At 42.8% G+C, this 14,745-nt stretch overlaps 1 protein-coding gene across 1 annotated transcript; it reads right to left on the reverse strand.

Moving 5' to 3' along the window:
- Nucleotides 1–1,309: 1,309 nt before the first annotated feature.
- TMEM14C (transmembrane protein 14C) lies at nucleotides 1,310–8,067 on the reverse strand. Its single transcript, XM_074335236.2, has 6 exons — nucleotides 7,953–8,067; nucleotides 6,847–6,925; nucleotides 6,436–6,512; nucleotides 5,342–5,443; nucleotides 2,808–2,895; nucleotides 1,310–1,890 (listed from the first exon to the last, which is right to left on the reverse strand). Exons 2-6 carry the CDS (start codon nucleotides 6,867–6,869, stop codon nucleotides 1,833–1,835), a joined length of 348 nt encoding a protein of 115 aa, XP_074191337.1. The 5' UTR covers nucleotides 6,870–6,925; nucleotides 7,953–8,067; the 3' UTR covers nucleotides 1,310–1,832.
- Nucleotides 8,068–14,745: the final 6,678 nt, after the last annotated feature.

Here is a 14,745-nt window from a genome sequence, read left to right on the forward strand (position 1 = left end):
TTGCAAACATGTGACATTAAGCACTAACCTTTTCACCATCTATGAGTAACCATTAACAGTGGTACTTGAGAAAAAGACCGGGTCTCAGTAGACCAAAACCTTAATGAATCTTTGCTGTGATGGGGCTGTCCACAACTCTTACTTGGATCCTGGTCGCATTAAGAGAAATGCATGGTCTAGAATACTGTGCTCTCGTCACACCCCCTTGTGTAGAGCACTGAGCATTATGCTTTACAAATGGGCCATGTCATATAAAACAAGGATGAGAAAATTCTAGGACTCCTTCCAAGGAGCTTAAGCAAATATGCGTACATAAAATCAAATTACTCTAAATCCAATCAATACCAGTGAGGGTGGAAATAAGCAGCAAATATCCCTTCCTTTTTTAAGAGGAAGAAACTAAAGCAAGGATACCAGACTGTGTTAATTCCCAATGCCGAAAAAACCAAAGCAAAAATGTATTAGTATCCAGTTCACGTATCCGAAGCAGAGACCAACCTGAGTAATTCAAGTTCCAGACATGTCTTTTAGTTTCACATTGACAGATTAACTAGTTAACCAAAATTTTATTTTTTCTTTTGGTTACACAGTCCTAACCTTAGAAATCCTCACAACAGATCATTTTTAAAACATACTTCAACGCAATGTGTAATCAAATAACTTCCCTTGGTCCTTCACTTATTCAAAATGGGTAATTCCTAAATAAAATATTTAAAACACACTTTCGGGGCCGGCCGGGTGGCTCAGGCGGTTAGAGCTTCGTGCTCCTAACTCCGAAGGTTGCCGGTTCGATTCCCACATGGGCCAGTGGGCTCCCAACCACAAGGTTGCCAGTTCAATTCCTCGACTCCCGGAAGGGATGGTGGGCAGCGCCCCCTGCAACTAAAATTGAACATGGCACCTGGAACTGAGCTGCCGCTGAGCTCCCGGATGGCTCAGTTGGTTGGAGTATGTCCTCTCAACCACTAGGTTGCCGGTTCGACTCCTGCAAGGGATGGTGGGCTATGCCCCCTGCAACTAGCAACGGCAACTGGACCTGGAGCTGAGCTGCGCCCTCCACAACTAAGACTGAAAGAACAACAACTTGAAGCTGAACAGAACCCTCCACAACTAAGATTGAAAAGGACAACAACTTGACATGGAGAAAAGTCCTGACACTGTTCCCCAATAAAGTCCTGTTCCCCTTCCCCAATAAAATCTTTAAAAAAAAAACAAAAAAAAAACACACTTTCATGGTCCCAAATCTTCCTGCCATTCACATCTCACTCTATGTTCTAAACAGCTCTGGCAACAAAGTCAACACAGAAAATATTATTTATAGTAAGCTTTATTTTCATTGATTATTTCATTTAACATAATTTCAAAGTAGGTCTGTGCTCAAAGATGAGCCAAAGAACAGAAAAACAAGGATATCCTAAATCTCATAAGGGATTTTTTCCCACACTGTTCCTCTAAGTAGGGTGTGGGGTTTCAGGACCCCCAATGTTGACACCTAACATTTTACCCCTTGAGACTTTATGTAAAAATACAGAAAGAAGAGATAATGTCAACATATAAGAATCAAACTATACGAGGGTTAATAAACTCCCACTTCTTAAGGGTTGTAATAATGACTGATTTTTTTCTCTGCAAAGTTCAGTACCTTTTTTTGTTTTATTTTGAAGTAAAATGTCAGCATATGTAAAAATGCTACACTTGTTTCTCTTTTTATTAGTTTCAGGCGTACAAAACAACATAATGATTAGACATTTGCACCCCTCACAGCACTTCTCTTAATACACTAAAAATAGTGCAAGTTTTCAAATTCTTCATGAGTCCAAGTTGGGAAATGACTATGACTGATGGGGTCCATTGAGCACACTAATTCCAAGTTTGGCGACCATCAGCAAACTGTTAGGAAAAAAACACATAAACAAAAACGTCAGGTACAGAACAGGCACTTGACTGTCTTTTGAAGGGACTAGGACTCTGCAGGTCACTCACTGCATGGCGAGCAGGTACCAAGGCAGAGACAGAACTCCTGTCCCTGGAGGCACCAAAGGAAACCCACACCAGGGGGCAGTACTGAGCTGAGGCCTTGGAACAGTACACCACGTGAGTTGGGATTTCTAATCGGCCAATAATTCAGAGAGAACACTGAAGGCTGGAGAGACCACGACCATCCCAGGTCACAGAGCTGGCAAAAGGATGGCAGGCCTGCAGTGGCCCCGCTTACTGCTCTTCACTTCGGTCTACACTGACTATAAAACATTTTGCTTGACAGCATGATAAGTATCATCAGTGGTGGGGGAGTTAACTTTTTCCAAAACAGACTTTTAAAAATTCCCACATCTTCAGGGTCTCTTTATTATGCTTAAGGACTGCATTTTTTAAAAACAATCTGGTTTGCATTTTATAGTCAAAGTTAATAAGAAAACAGGAATCAATCAAAACTCCCTTCTAGCAATATTTTAATAATAAAGGGCACCCACACAACTAAGAAACATGGAACCCAGGCTGCAAGTCACACAAAAGCTGCAGTCTTGGCTTTGCACTGAAGCTTCTTCCACTGTAGGGAGGAGCCACGATGGACCAGAGAGCAAATGTAAGAGCAATTACTTCCACAGTGAATAAATATGCTTATTTCACTTTGACATTAAACCACCTACTATTTTTGCAGTCTTTCCTATTTGTGTGTAAATTAAATAATTTCAGTTGATGCCCAGCATCAGGTATATTTAAACAAGTAAATCTGTGGGTGTACAAAGTACTTAGAGCATTAAAGCAAACTCCGTACTGGTGAAGAACAGCAACAGGACAGAAAGTACCTGGCACCAGCAATCAAGCCTGCAGGCATAAATTTTCCAGAGTGGTAGAATCTCATTCCCATAATGCCAGCCAAGGTTCCAGATGTAACTGATGGGAAAAATAAAGAGAGTCAAAGATCGTTCCATCTTATATTTGGGAAAACCAAAAGTTACCAAAGTCCCACCTATCCTTCAAGGACCATTGCCCACCTCATACCTCCCAAGCTGGGAGAGCTCAATGGCCACCCAGATCCTATGGGACTGAGTAGATACTGGAATAAAAGGCCCTCAGTCTGGGCCCAGTCTGCCTTTCCAGACTCATCTCCTACCAGTATTTAGATATAAATTTCTTAATTTTGTCCACAACCGCTCTAGGTTTTCTTTCCCCCCTATTCTTTGCCAATTCTATTTACCCTGTATGTTCTTCCCACTCCACATGTTAAAATATCCACTGCAATAGATGTCGGAGAGAACTGTCAGCAAAAAGGTCTCTGCCCTAACAGTGTTTCAAGTTTGATGGGACAGACTTGAAAGAATCACACAAGTCAAAAACTTAAAAGCATAATTTGCGCTACAGGTACAATTAAAGCAACACAAATAACATAATAAATGGGAGATGACCATGAAAGGAAGTGCTAAGGAAATGAAGACTGAGCTGAGATCTCCACACTTGATCTCAGCCAAAGGCCAAGAAGCAATAGAGCACAGATCTCCGTAGTCACAGTTAAAGAGCTAACGGGGGAGGAAAGCACATTCCAAGCAGAGGGAATAATATACGCGGAGCCTGGTGGCAAGAGGCCTTGTGCTCAGAGACCAGTATGGCGCAGAAATAAAGATACGGCTAGTGAGGAAAAGGGGCCAGACCATACAGAGCCTTGAAGGCCGAATTAGGGATTGTGGTCTTCATCCTAAGAGCAACGAGAAGCCGTGAAAGGACGTTACACAGGGAAGAGAGAGGGATGACAGGGATGAAGGCAGTGGCTGTGGAGAGATAGTGGAGGAGATAATTTAGGATATGTGCTAGAAATAGTGTTGGTAGGACTTGCTGATGGATTAGACATAGAGATGGAGGGGAAGAGTACAATCAAGCCCTGAATGGATGGAGAACACCAGAAGACCCAAGGTGTGTGAGGACATGAAGTCAGGCCTTGAGACATCTAAAAGATCTCAAGCAGACAACTGTATATATGAGTAAAGCTTGGAGAGAAATAAATTTGTGAGTCATTTATGTATCAGTGGTAATTTAAGATGTGGGCTTCAATGACACTGTCAAGCGAGCAAGTATAAAGAAGATAAAAAGAGCAAGGCCTTAGGAACTTTAAATATTTAATGCCCTCCCCCCCAAAATGATGGGACAACAAAAGAGAATGAGAAAATAAAAAGGAAAAGCAAAAGAGTGAAAAATGGATTGCTGTACTGTGCTGAGTACAGCTAACCAGTCGAATGAAACAAGGACTAATAAATGTACATTGCATTCTGAAAAGTACTATGTTTTTCCATGGACAAAGGGGACCCAAATGGAGATTGCAAAGGGCTGAGAATGTCTGAGGTAAGGAAATGAAGATAGGGAATGTAACAGATTCTTTTACAGAAGTTTCTGAAGGGGAAGAAGAAGGGAAGCAAGTGGAGAAGGAAGTGGGGTCACGAGACGTCCTGTGATGGCTGCTATTTTTTCTTTAAGTAGGGCATGAGGGATATTTGCTAGAGTAGAGAAGCGGAAACACAAATGGGAAAGAAAAGAGTCTGTGAAAGTCATTCCGGAGCTGTTAGGCAGAGCTGAGAGCTGGCCGCCTCCTCCTTCCCCAACAACCCCAAAATCAGCCAGCGCCGATTTCCCTTCCCAGCCCACGCTGACTCGTGCAAACCTCTCTGTTAATAAGCTTGTTCTCCCCTCCACACCTGTAAGGGCCAGAACAGCATGTTATCTTACTGTGGGTTTGCAGAGCCAGTGAGGAGCCCGCCCTCCTAGCAGTGTCTGACACATGGGTGGAGCTCAATGCAAACACACCAAAAGCCGTCCTGATAGAAGTAATCTTCCCTTGCCTGCACTCCTCGCTGTCTGCGCAGCTCGCAAGGCACGTCAGCAGCCCCAGTCACTTGTTATGTCCCAACTAAGGTACAGACTCCTTGAAGGCAAGGCCTGTCTCACATGGTTAGCTTATTGCTCAAGCGCTAATGATTTCAAAATGGGAAAATTTTAATATTGGTGAAAATTTCACCCAGGCGGGTGATCCGTTAGTGATGCTCAGGCAGACAATGCTCAGTGGGCAATCTCAATGGTACGAGACATATACTTGCCTTATACACGTGTAATACTAGTTTCAGTGGATAAATCTAAATCCATGAGGTATGAAAACCTGTCTATATTCTGTATGTAAAAGACAAGCAGAACCAGCACAACCGCCCCCTCCTCCATTTTAAAACTTCCCCAGGACTTAGCAGAAGTAGTGAACCTGTCTTAATGTGAAGAACGTGCCACACCCCAACAAACCAGGGCCCCTGGCGGAGTATTCTGTAGACAAAGCTGCACTGGGGAGCCAGTGAAGCTGACATACCTAGGAAAACCCAAATGTTCTTCGGATCCTGAGACAGCTGATAGGCACCCAGACCTGCTAACCCACCGAAGAGGAGCCCAGCAGCCAAGGATGGGACACTACCTGGAGGAAAGCAAACACACGCCCGCATTTAATGCCCGGCACTCATTTCATTAACAGAATCCACCAGACTTCCCTTCCCTACAGAGGAAAATAGCAAAGAGAACTCTCAACACAGTTCACAACCAAGAAGTTCTCAAGCACAAATATGTTTTGAGGAGTTTGCTAAATAGCTCTGGTAAAATTACCAGTGAAGTCAGGGTCATACCACACCATCCCCCTTTCCTAAACGGGGAGTACTTCCACCTATGAAGAAGGGTCTCTAAGCAGGCCTTATAACCTGTCAAGGACTAGAACTATCCATAGTCAGGACCTTGGGCAAATCCCAAAAGGAGAGGGAAATAGGGCAACTTAGAAAAAGATTTGGAGGGGTGGCCAGTCAGCTCAGTTGGTTAGAGCATGGTGCTAATACCACCAAGGTTGCCGATTTGATCCCCACATGGGCCACTGTTTTTTTGTTAAAAAAAAACAAAACGATTTGGAGAATAAGAATTCTGGGGTGTGTGCATGTGTGTATGTGTTTTGGGGTCATGATGCAGGCAAGGAACGGGACAGAAACGAGCACATTTTCTGACACACCCCTGCCTAGCTTAATGAGGAGACTTCAAAAAATGAGCAGGTGAAGACTAGAAGCTTCCTGCTATTTAAGGAGCACAGAGATGGCAGCCTGTGGTCAAGGCTGATGTATGGCAGTTGATGATAGTAACAATCTTCTCCCATCCGTACCCAGTATCTTTAGATAAAGAGGCAAACACAAGTGATTCAGTAAGAAGCCTGGCGTAGCTCAACCAGATAACTGAAAGTCAAGTGCAGGAGGAGGTACTGCAGGAGGAGCTACGGGACTGACAATAAGCCTGCACTCAAGCTAGAGTGGACTTAACTAAGACTCAACTAAACTGGACTCAAACAAGACTGCACTTTGGGGACCCTGGGGACTCACTTGTCACCAGGAGCAATGTGCAGATCCTAGGAGGGTAAATAACTACAAACCGTACCTGCTTTTGCATAGCCAATGATCCCACCAGAAGCAACCAGTGCGGCATAGCCAAAGCCAATCCAATGTAAAGGCACTCTGAAAACAAGAGTAGCAAATCAGTGCCAACCAACCATGTTCAAAAGACAAACAAAAAACAAAAAACCTCTCTCATAGGATGGGACTAGAAGGTAGTCATTCCCGAACAATCCTATCGCTGTACAAATGAAAAGAAAGCCTAGAGGTTAGATGACTTGCCTAAAGCCACACAACTAGTCAGTGGCAGAGTGGCACGCAGACCCTGGCCTGCCTGGCCCTCCTCTCTACCCTGTGCTGCCCCAGCAGTCTACTCTTAGGGCCCTTTTCAGACCAGGAAGAAACTCTGGTTTGGAGGCGGTGCTGCCCATCCCACTCCCAGTCACTGTGCACTTACAGTGGGCCCGAGTCCTTCTGCATTGTCCTTTCACTCTGTCCAGACAGGAGGTTACGCGGGGCCTGCACCTGCAGAGGGGCTGGAGCAGAGGTGGTTAACAGCACGGTTCTCTAGCAGTCAGGTTCCAGCTCCACCCCTTAGTAGCTAAGAAGTCATGGGCAAGCTACCCGACCTCTCTAAGCCTCAGTTTCCTTCACTGTACCACAAGGCCTACGGCACAAATTTCCTGGGGTTGGTGTGGGCCTTACGTGGGGCAATATGTAAAACTGCTCAGCACATAGTAAATACTGAACAGACACCATTTTATAACCTCAATTCTATTAACACAGGCCCACAGGAAACAGCAAAATTCACTGACCAGCTCTGTACATACAGCTGGTGAGTTAATCTTTTCAACAGCTCACTAAGTTATGTATTAGTAAATCAGAAAACAAGTATCTCCTGTGCCCTTAATTCAACTCTTTTAATTGTCTCCTTTGGAGGGGAAAGGTACTGCTTTTCGCCCCTGCCCAAGGAATCAAATTATTTCAATACTTAACGTTTGTAAAGTTTTTAGCTATTTACTTTTGCATCCAACTCCTAATTCTTGTTAGCTTGAGGGCGATGGGGACGGGAGCAGGGGTGGGGAGTAGAGGCAAGCCAGGGAGAATAAAATAATTAGGACATTACACCTTTGGCAAAGCAACTCCTAATTTCTTAAAGAAATGCATCTGACATCCAGTGACGCTGGATGCAAGACTGAAAGCAACACATACCCCTTTTGTTTTGTTTAAACTATTGTCTATAAAAGGGGGGCTTGGAATCCCACCCAGAGTCATTAATTCAAAGTGGCAATGAGATACCGAGATTTTTAAGGAGATGAAGCAACAACATCTCCAGGAAACTAAACAACACTACACTATTGCGGTAAGCATTTGCCTCAAGAGCTCAAGGTGTCCGCAAGATTCCCAACCTATTCTGAGGAAAGCAGAAAATGCGCTACTAGAAAAGCAACTATGACGCAGCCTAAAGCCCCCGCCTGGATCTAGGGGACAGAGCAGGCGGCAACGAAACCTCTTATATAATTCCATAAAAGTCAAAACAGGTGTATAATAATTTCCAAGTACCAGAACCGCTTTCCCGAAGAGCTCTGCCGGTCGACGAGGCGCGAGCCGTGAAGCTAGGACCCCGGCGCCGGAAATGTCGCAAAGCGCGCTCTGCGCCCGGGGGGGGGGGGGGGCCGGGAGGGGCGTGGGGCGGGGCTGAGCATGGAGGCGGGGCTTGAGGCGAGGAATCGCTGCGCGTCCTCTGCGTCGGGGCGGGGCGAGGGGCGGGATAGGGGCGGGGCAAGGGAGGGGAGGGATAGGGGCTGGGCATAGGGAGGGGTGGGGCACAGGGAGGGGTGGGACAGGGGCGGGGCTTGCAGCGGAGAGTCGCCCTGCAAGCTCTGAATCCCGGGACAGGGCGCGCGGACAGGGCCCATCAGCGCCACGTCCAGCTGCAAGCCCGCCTGCCAAATGCCTAAAACCCAGAGTTCGAGTCGGATTTTGCTAGAGGCCAAAGAGTTGGACCAGGAGGGTAGTGGAGGCCCCCGAGGAGGGAGGAGGACGTCAGAGGCTGTTCTGAAGCATCCCATTAATGGGCACATTACTAGGTGTAAGCTAGAGGCAGGCCATCCGGGAGGATTGTCACTACCCGATCACGTTGTTTGCCTACAACGGAAAGGACCACTTTCTACCTTCAGGAGAATATGATGACCACAGGCTAGGTGACTGGCTCACCTAGGTGTTTGTTTTAGGGAGTGAGGCTACTTGAGAAGCATCTTAAAAGGGAAAGAGGGTAAGTTAAACATAATTTCCAACTTCCTCTGTGATGTCCCGGTGCCCACACGACATTATGTCAACACCCACTCCAGATTTGCTTCTCTTCCCTGCCTTTCCTGCACCATTCACTCAGTTGCTGTACACCAAAATTTGGGCGTCATCCTCGACGTCTCTTCTTCATCCCCCACAAGTATCAACATGGATAAATCTTATCGATGCAATCTTGAGTGAAAAGGAAATTGCAGCATATACACACTCTAAAGTAAAAACTTTCCACTTGCAACAGCGCCTGCTTCTAGAGACGTTTACTGCATCTGACTTTAAACAGCCAAAGCTGATAATGACTAAGAACTCGGAGCTATTCCTACTGGAATTGCCAGACCCTCATACAGATGTCAGACAACAGACACGAAATATGCTCAAATGGGCAGAGGACCTGTGTATCTCCAAAGATGATATACAGGTGGCCAATAAGCACATAAAAAGATCCTTAACACCGTTAGTTATTAGGCAACGCAAATCAAAAGCACAATGATATAGTACTTCACACCGACTGGGATGACTATTAGAAGAAAATAACAAGTGCTGGTGAGGATGTGGAGAAACTGAAATCCTTGTGCCTTGCTGATGGGAATGTAAAGTGGTGTAGCCACTGTGGAAAACAGTTTGGCAGTTCCTCAAAAAGTTAAAGATACAATTACCATGTGACTCAGCAATTCCACACCTAGGTATACACCCAAAAGAACTGAAAACGGACTAGGAGACTTGTATGTCAACATTCATAGCAACATTATTCACAAGAGCCAAAAGGTGAAAACAATCCAAGTGTCCATCAACAGATGAATAAACAAAATATTCTATATACATACAACAGAACACTATTTAGCCATAAAAAGGGATAAAATTCTGACACATGCCACAATATGGATGAACCTTGAAAACATTATGCTAACTAAGCCAGATACAAAAGGACATGATTACAGTTTCATTTATATGAAATGTTCACAATAGGCAATCCATAGCAACAGAAAGTAGAAGTTACCAGGGGATGGGGGGAGAGGGAAATGGAGAATTGTCGCTTAATGGGAACAGAGCTTCTGTCTGGGTGATGAGTAAGTTTTGGAAATATTGATGATGGGCACACGACACTGATAATGCCACTGAATTGTACACTTAAAATGGTTTAAATGGCAAATTTTATGTTATATAGACTCAACCACATTTTTTTTAAAAAACTGTCAAGTTCATGGAAAACAAGGAAAGACTGAGAAAATGTCACAGATTGAAGGAGACTAAAGAAACATGAAAACTAAATGCAATGTATCCTGGAACAGAAAACAGCCATCAATGTAGTAACTGGTGAAATCTAAACAGACTACAGTTAACAGTATTGTAGCAATGTTAATTTCTTAGTTTTGACAAATATACCATGGTTATGTAAGATGTTAATATTAGAGGAGACTGGGTGAGGGGTTTTATGGGGACTGTGATCTTTGCAATTTGTCTGTAAACCTTAAATTATTCCAAAAGAAAAGACAGAGCTAGACTGGATGAACTTGAAAGCCCTGCCAACTCTGGCAGCCCAGGATTCTGATCCATAAAGGCACCTTTATTCTTTAAAGCTCTACAGGGGTGCTGAGGTCTCTCACAAACCAAAAGCTGCAAGTCAAAGCACGTGAGGAAAGGCCAGGGAATGAGTGCAGTATTAAAGGGATCATTTCTCTCCTCTTACTGTCTCCTCACCCCCATGCTTAGTCTCTCCCCGACTTTCCTTTGTCCAACATTCGCAATCAATGCAGGTGAAACAGGAAAGGGAAGGAGACTTGTTCTTTGGGCTTTCACATCCTTCAGAGTCTTGAATTCCCTCCTGTTTGTAGGCCAACCTCATACACTTTTAGTACCAGCACTTCATCTCAAGTTAGACCACCCCTCTGCCACCATGGGTATGATGGTGGCTAAGAGCACCAACATTTTGGAAACCTGGAACCAAAGGAGCTCCTAAAAAAACTGGTATCAGATGGAAGGTGCAACTCACTTCTTTGCACCAGGAAAGAGGTCGAGGCTCCAAACTGCAATGCAACTACATAGAAGTTACCATCCTGAATTACTACAAAAATGTTGGCACCACAGGGATTCCAATTTACATGTTAACATACCTAAAAACCGACAAGTTTGTATGTAACACCTCTCGAAGTCAGGCTTACCTTTTATAACAATACCAAACTCTACTATAGATTTTATCTCCTTTTTATTTCTGATCCCAACCCCGACCCTTTGAAGCTCCCCTTCCTTTGAGATCTCAGACATCAAGGTGACATCTATTAACATCTGTTGACCAAATGACAGAATATGTTCCTACTACTAAGATGATAATGGTAGTAACGGCTGGCCTTTACTGAGTACTGACAACATGCTAAGCACTGTTGTAAAGGCTTTAAGTATATTGACATGTTTGATCTTCATAACAAACCTATGAAGCAGGCAAAGATTGTCGTCGTCATACAGATGGGGAGACTGAGGCACACAGAAATAAGTGGAAGAGCCCAGGTTTGAACCCAGGCTACTTACCTCCAGGGCCCGTCCTTAATCACTAGGTGACTCTCTCTGTAACCCATGTCTTGTATCAGAGATTAGACATGGGAATAGGAATAACAAAGCCCGCAAAACTCCTCAGTTCTCCAAGGGTTTTTTTTAACAAAACAAACCCCCCACCAATAATATCCCCAACTCTCTAACCTATTTTGAAACTGTCAAATTTTTTAAAGGTCAGTCACTGGCAAAATACTTCAGTGAAATTTGAAAGTTGAAGTCAACTTTATAAATATAAATCAAGAAGCAAGTAAACACAGGCTAGTTAACGAGAATATGAAAGTCCCTACACTCTATGCGAATAGTTTAATAACCAGGGTTTGGATCACTATCAACCTAAAGGGATGCTGCTGCACTGACACTGACACCTACTGGTTTCATTAACAACTTGTCAAACTGAATGACTCACATTTATGGATGGTGTTGTAAAATACTCGTACAAATGGGAACCGGCTAATATGCTGGGATTGCTGGCAACCAGTGAGACAAAATTTCACAGAATACATGTCAAATTCTGAGATCAGAAAGGATAAAGGGCTCAGGGTTAAGTAGGGAGTTTGGTGATAGAGTCAGAGCTAAAACACAACTCCCTTTCCTAGGTTTATTAAGAGCATTTTGCAGAGTTTAACAGTCACCCTTCTAGTTATGTCCTCCTAATCAAGTATCTTCACTTTCGATGAGATGAGCTAAATAAGGTAACTAGAATTACTCACAAGCAACCATGTGAAATGATGTTATGCAAAAGCAAAGGTAATGATATTTGGAAAAGACTTCAGGATCCTATACTTTTTGAGAACACAAACATAAAATATACAACCTAAGTTTTTAAGGTCTTACCCTTAAGCTTAATGAAATGAGCTGAAGAGGCTAAAATGTCATTTCATTCCTTCAGTTAAATGCTGCCCTAATTAACAGCTGATGGAAATGTTTTCATATGCATTTCCTAGACACTGGAATTAAATATATGGAAACTGCATCAAGTAACTTGTTTATGATAAGCTGATCCCGCATCATTATTCTAGAGAGAATGGCATGAGGGGAATTATTTGTATCCATTTTCAATCTGAAAACTCTATTGAGGGAATGTCAATTTCCAGGAAGAGGGAGTAGACATAATTTCCCATTCTTCCTAAAGACACAAAGAAACCACGGCTATCATGTATTGATCACACATAAGATTCTCAAAGGTGGAGAGAAGGCAAACCAACTAGGGACTCAGGACCAGAGGAACAATGTGGTAGTGAACTCCCTAAATTGTTTCCCCCCATACACTCCAGATTAGGAGGCGAAGAAATTGGCAGCCCAGAAATGCCAATAGTGCAGACAAAAAAAGCCCCAACAAAATCCAGCTTTTTCTAAAGGACCAGGAAAGCAACAGCCTCGCAAGATAGAAAATGTGTAGACAATAACCACTCTACTCCAGCCAAACACCACAGAAAAAAACTGGCCCCACTCTGATCCATGCCAGGTAAGTCTTAGTGGGAGCCTCGGCTTTCAGCCTCAAGAGGCCGTAATAAGGTGCCCTCGCCCGATGGGTGGTGTCAGAAAAGATCTTTCATCCACACTGGCTGATACAAGTCCCCTCTCCAGCGTCACTGGAGACCCCACAGGGATCCAAAGCTCCCCACCTCTGCCCAGAAGTAATGCTTTCCCAAACCTGTACAGGAATATTTATAGTGACTTTATACATACCTGAAAACTGGAAACCAGATGTCCTTCAACAGATGGTTAAACTGTGGTACATCCATACCATACCACTCATTAATAAATACCGAGTATTTCATAATGTGGATCAATCTTCTAGAACTATGCTGAGTGAAAGGCCATCCCTCCAAAAATGTGTAATTCCACTTATTATAATTGTGTCAAATATTAGAGACAAATAATAGATGAGTAGCTGCCAACGGTTAAGGAGAGGGTGGAGTGTAAAAGTACAGGATGGAAGAAGCCATAGGACAGCATGAGGGATCCTTGTGATACGTGTTCCGTATTTTGATTGTATCATTTTTCTACATCCCAGATATATTTTACTATAGTTTCCAAGATGTTACCATTGGGGGAAACGGCAAAGGGTACATGGGATTTCTATGTGTTATTTCTTATAACTTCATTGAATCTACAATTATCTCAAAAAGGTGAATTAAAAAAAAAATCCACTACTTTTCAAGGAGTTCTTGCTAGTGCAAAAAGGCAAGGCAAGGAAATAAAAGGTATACAAGTTGGGAAGGAAGACATAAAACTCTTTGTTCACAGATGACATGATTATCTATGTAGAAAATCTGAAAGAATCGACAAAAAATCTACAATTAAGTGATTCCAGCAAGGTTGCAAGATACAAGATTAATATGCAAAAGTCAATTGCCTTCCTGCAGACCAACAATGAACAAGTGGAATTTGAAATTATAAACACCCTTTACATTTGCACCCCCCAAAATAAAATACTTAAGATTAAACCTAACAAATTGTCAAGATCTGTATAAGGACAACTACAAAACTCTGATAAATAAAATCAAAGAACTAAACAAATGGAGAGATATTCCACTTTCATGGATAGAAAGACTCAATATTGTCAAGATGTCAGTTCTTCCCAAGTTGATCTAGTTTCAATGCAATCCCAATCAAAATCCCATCAAGTTATTTTATGGATATCGACAATCTGATTCTTAAGTTCATATGGAGAGGCAAAATTGAAGAAGAACAAAGTTGGAGAACTGACACAACCTAACTTCAAGACTTACTATAAAGTTATAGTAATCAAGACAGTTTGGCAAAAGAATAGACAAATAGATCAATGGAACAAAACAGAGAGCCCATAAAGAGTACACCATATAGTTAATTGATCTTAGACAAAGGCACAAAAGCAACACAATGAAGCAGATTAGTCTTTCTGAAAAATGGTGCAAAACACATGCAAAAAAAAAAAAAAAGTTATCTATACACAGACCTTACAGCTGCCACAAAAATTAACTCAAAATGGATTGTAGATCTCAATGTAAAATGCAAAACTATAAAACTCCTAGGAGGTAACACAGGAGAAAACCTAGATGATCTTGGTATGGTGGAGCCTTTTTTAGACACACCAAATAAATATATGGTCCATGAGAGAAATAACTGATAACCTGGACTTCATTAAAAACTTCTGTTCTGCAAGATAATATCAAGAGAATGAGAAGACAAGCCGTAGATGGGGAGAAAATACTTGCAAGGTGCATCTGATAAAGGATTGTTATCCTAAATATACAAAGAACTTTTAAAACTCAGTAAGAAAATAATCAGATTTTAAAAATGGACCAAAGACCTTTACAGATACCTCACCAAAGAAGATATACAGATGGCAAGTAAGCAGATGAAAAGATGTTCCACATCATGTGTCATCAGGGAAATGCAAATTAAAACAATGAGATACCACTACACACCTATTAGATTGTCCAAAATCTGGAACACTGACACCACCTAACATGGTGAGGATGCGGACCAACAGCCACTCTCACACATGACTGGTGGGAAT

This window comes from Rhinolophus sinicus, chromosome 14 (genome assembly GCF_057876585.1).
Source record: "Rhinolophus sinicus isolate RSI-liver-muscle chromosome 14, RSI-T2T, whole genome shotgun sequence".
NCBI lineage: Eukaryota > Metazoa > Chordata > Mammalia > Chiroptera > Rhinolophidae > Rhinolophus > Rhinolophus sinicus.

Bases quoted from the DNA above. Each gene is read 5' to 3' on its own strand.
- TMEM14C (XM_074335236.2), bottom strand. From the start codon at position 6,869: ATGCAGAAGGACTCGGGCCCACT. The intron at 6,513-6,846 runs GTAAGTGCACAG...TCTTGTTTTCAG, and splicing joins CAGAAGGACTCGGGCCCACT to AGTGCCTTTACATTGGATTG. The intron at 2,896-5,341 runs GTATGTCAGCTT...TTTTCCCATCAG, and splicing joins GAACATTTGGGTTTTCCTAG to TTACATCTGGAACCTTGGCT.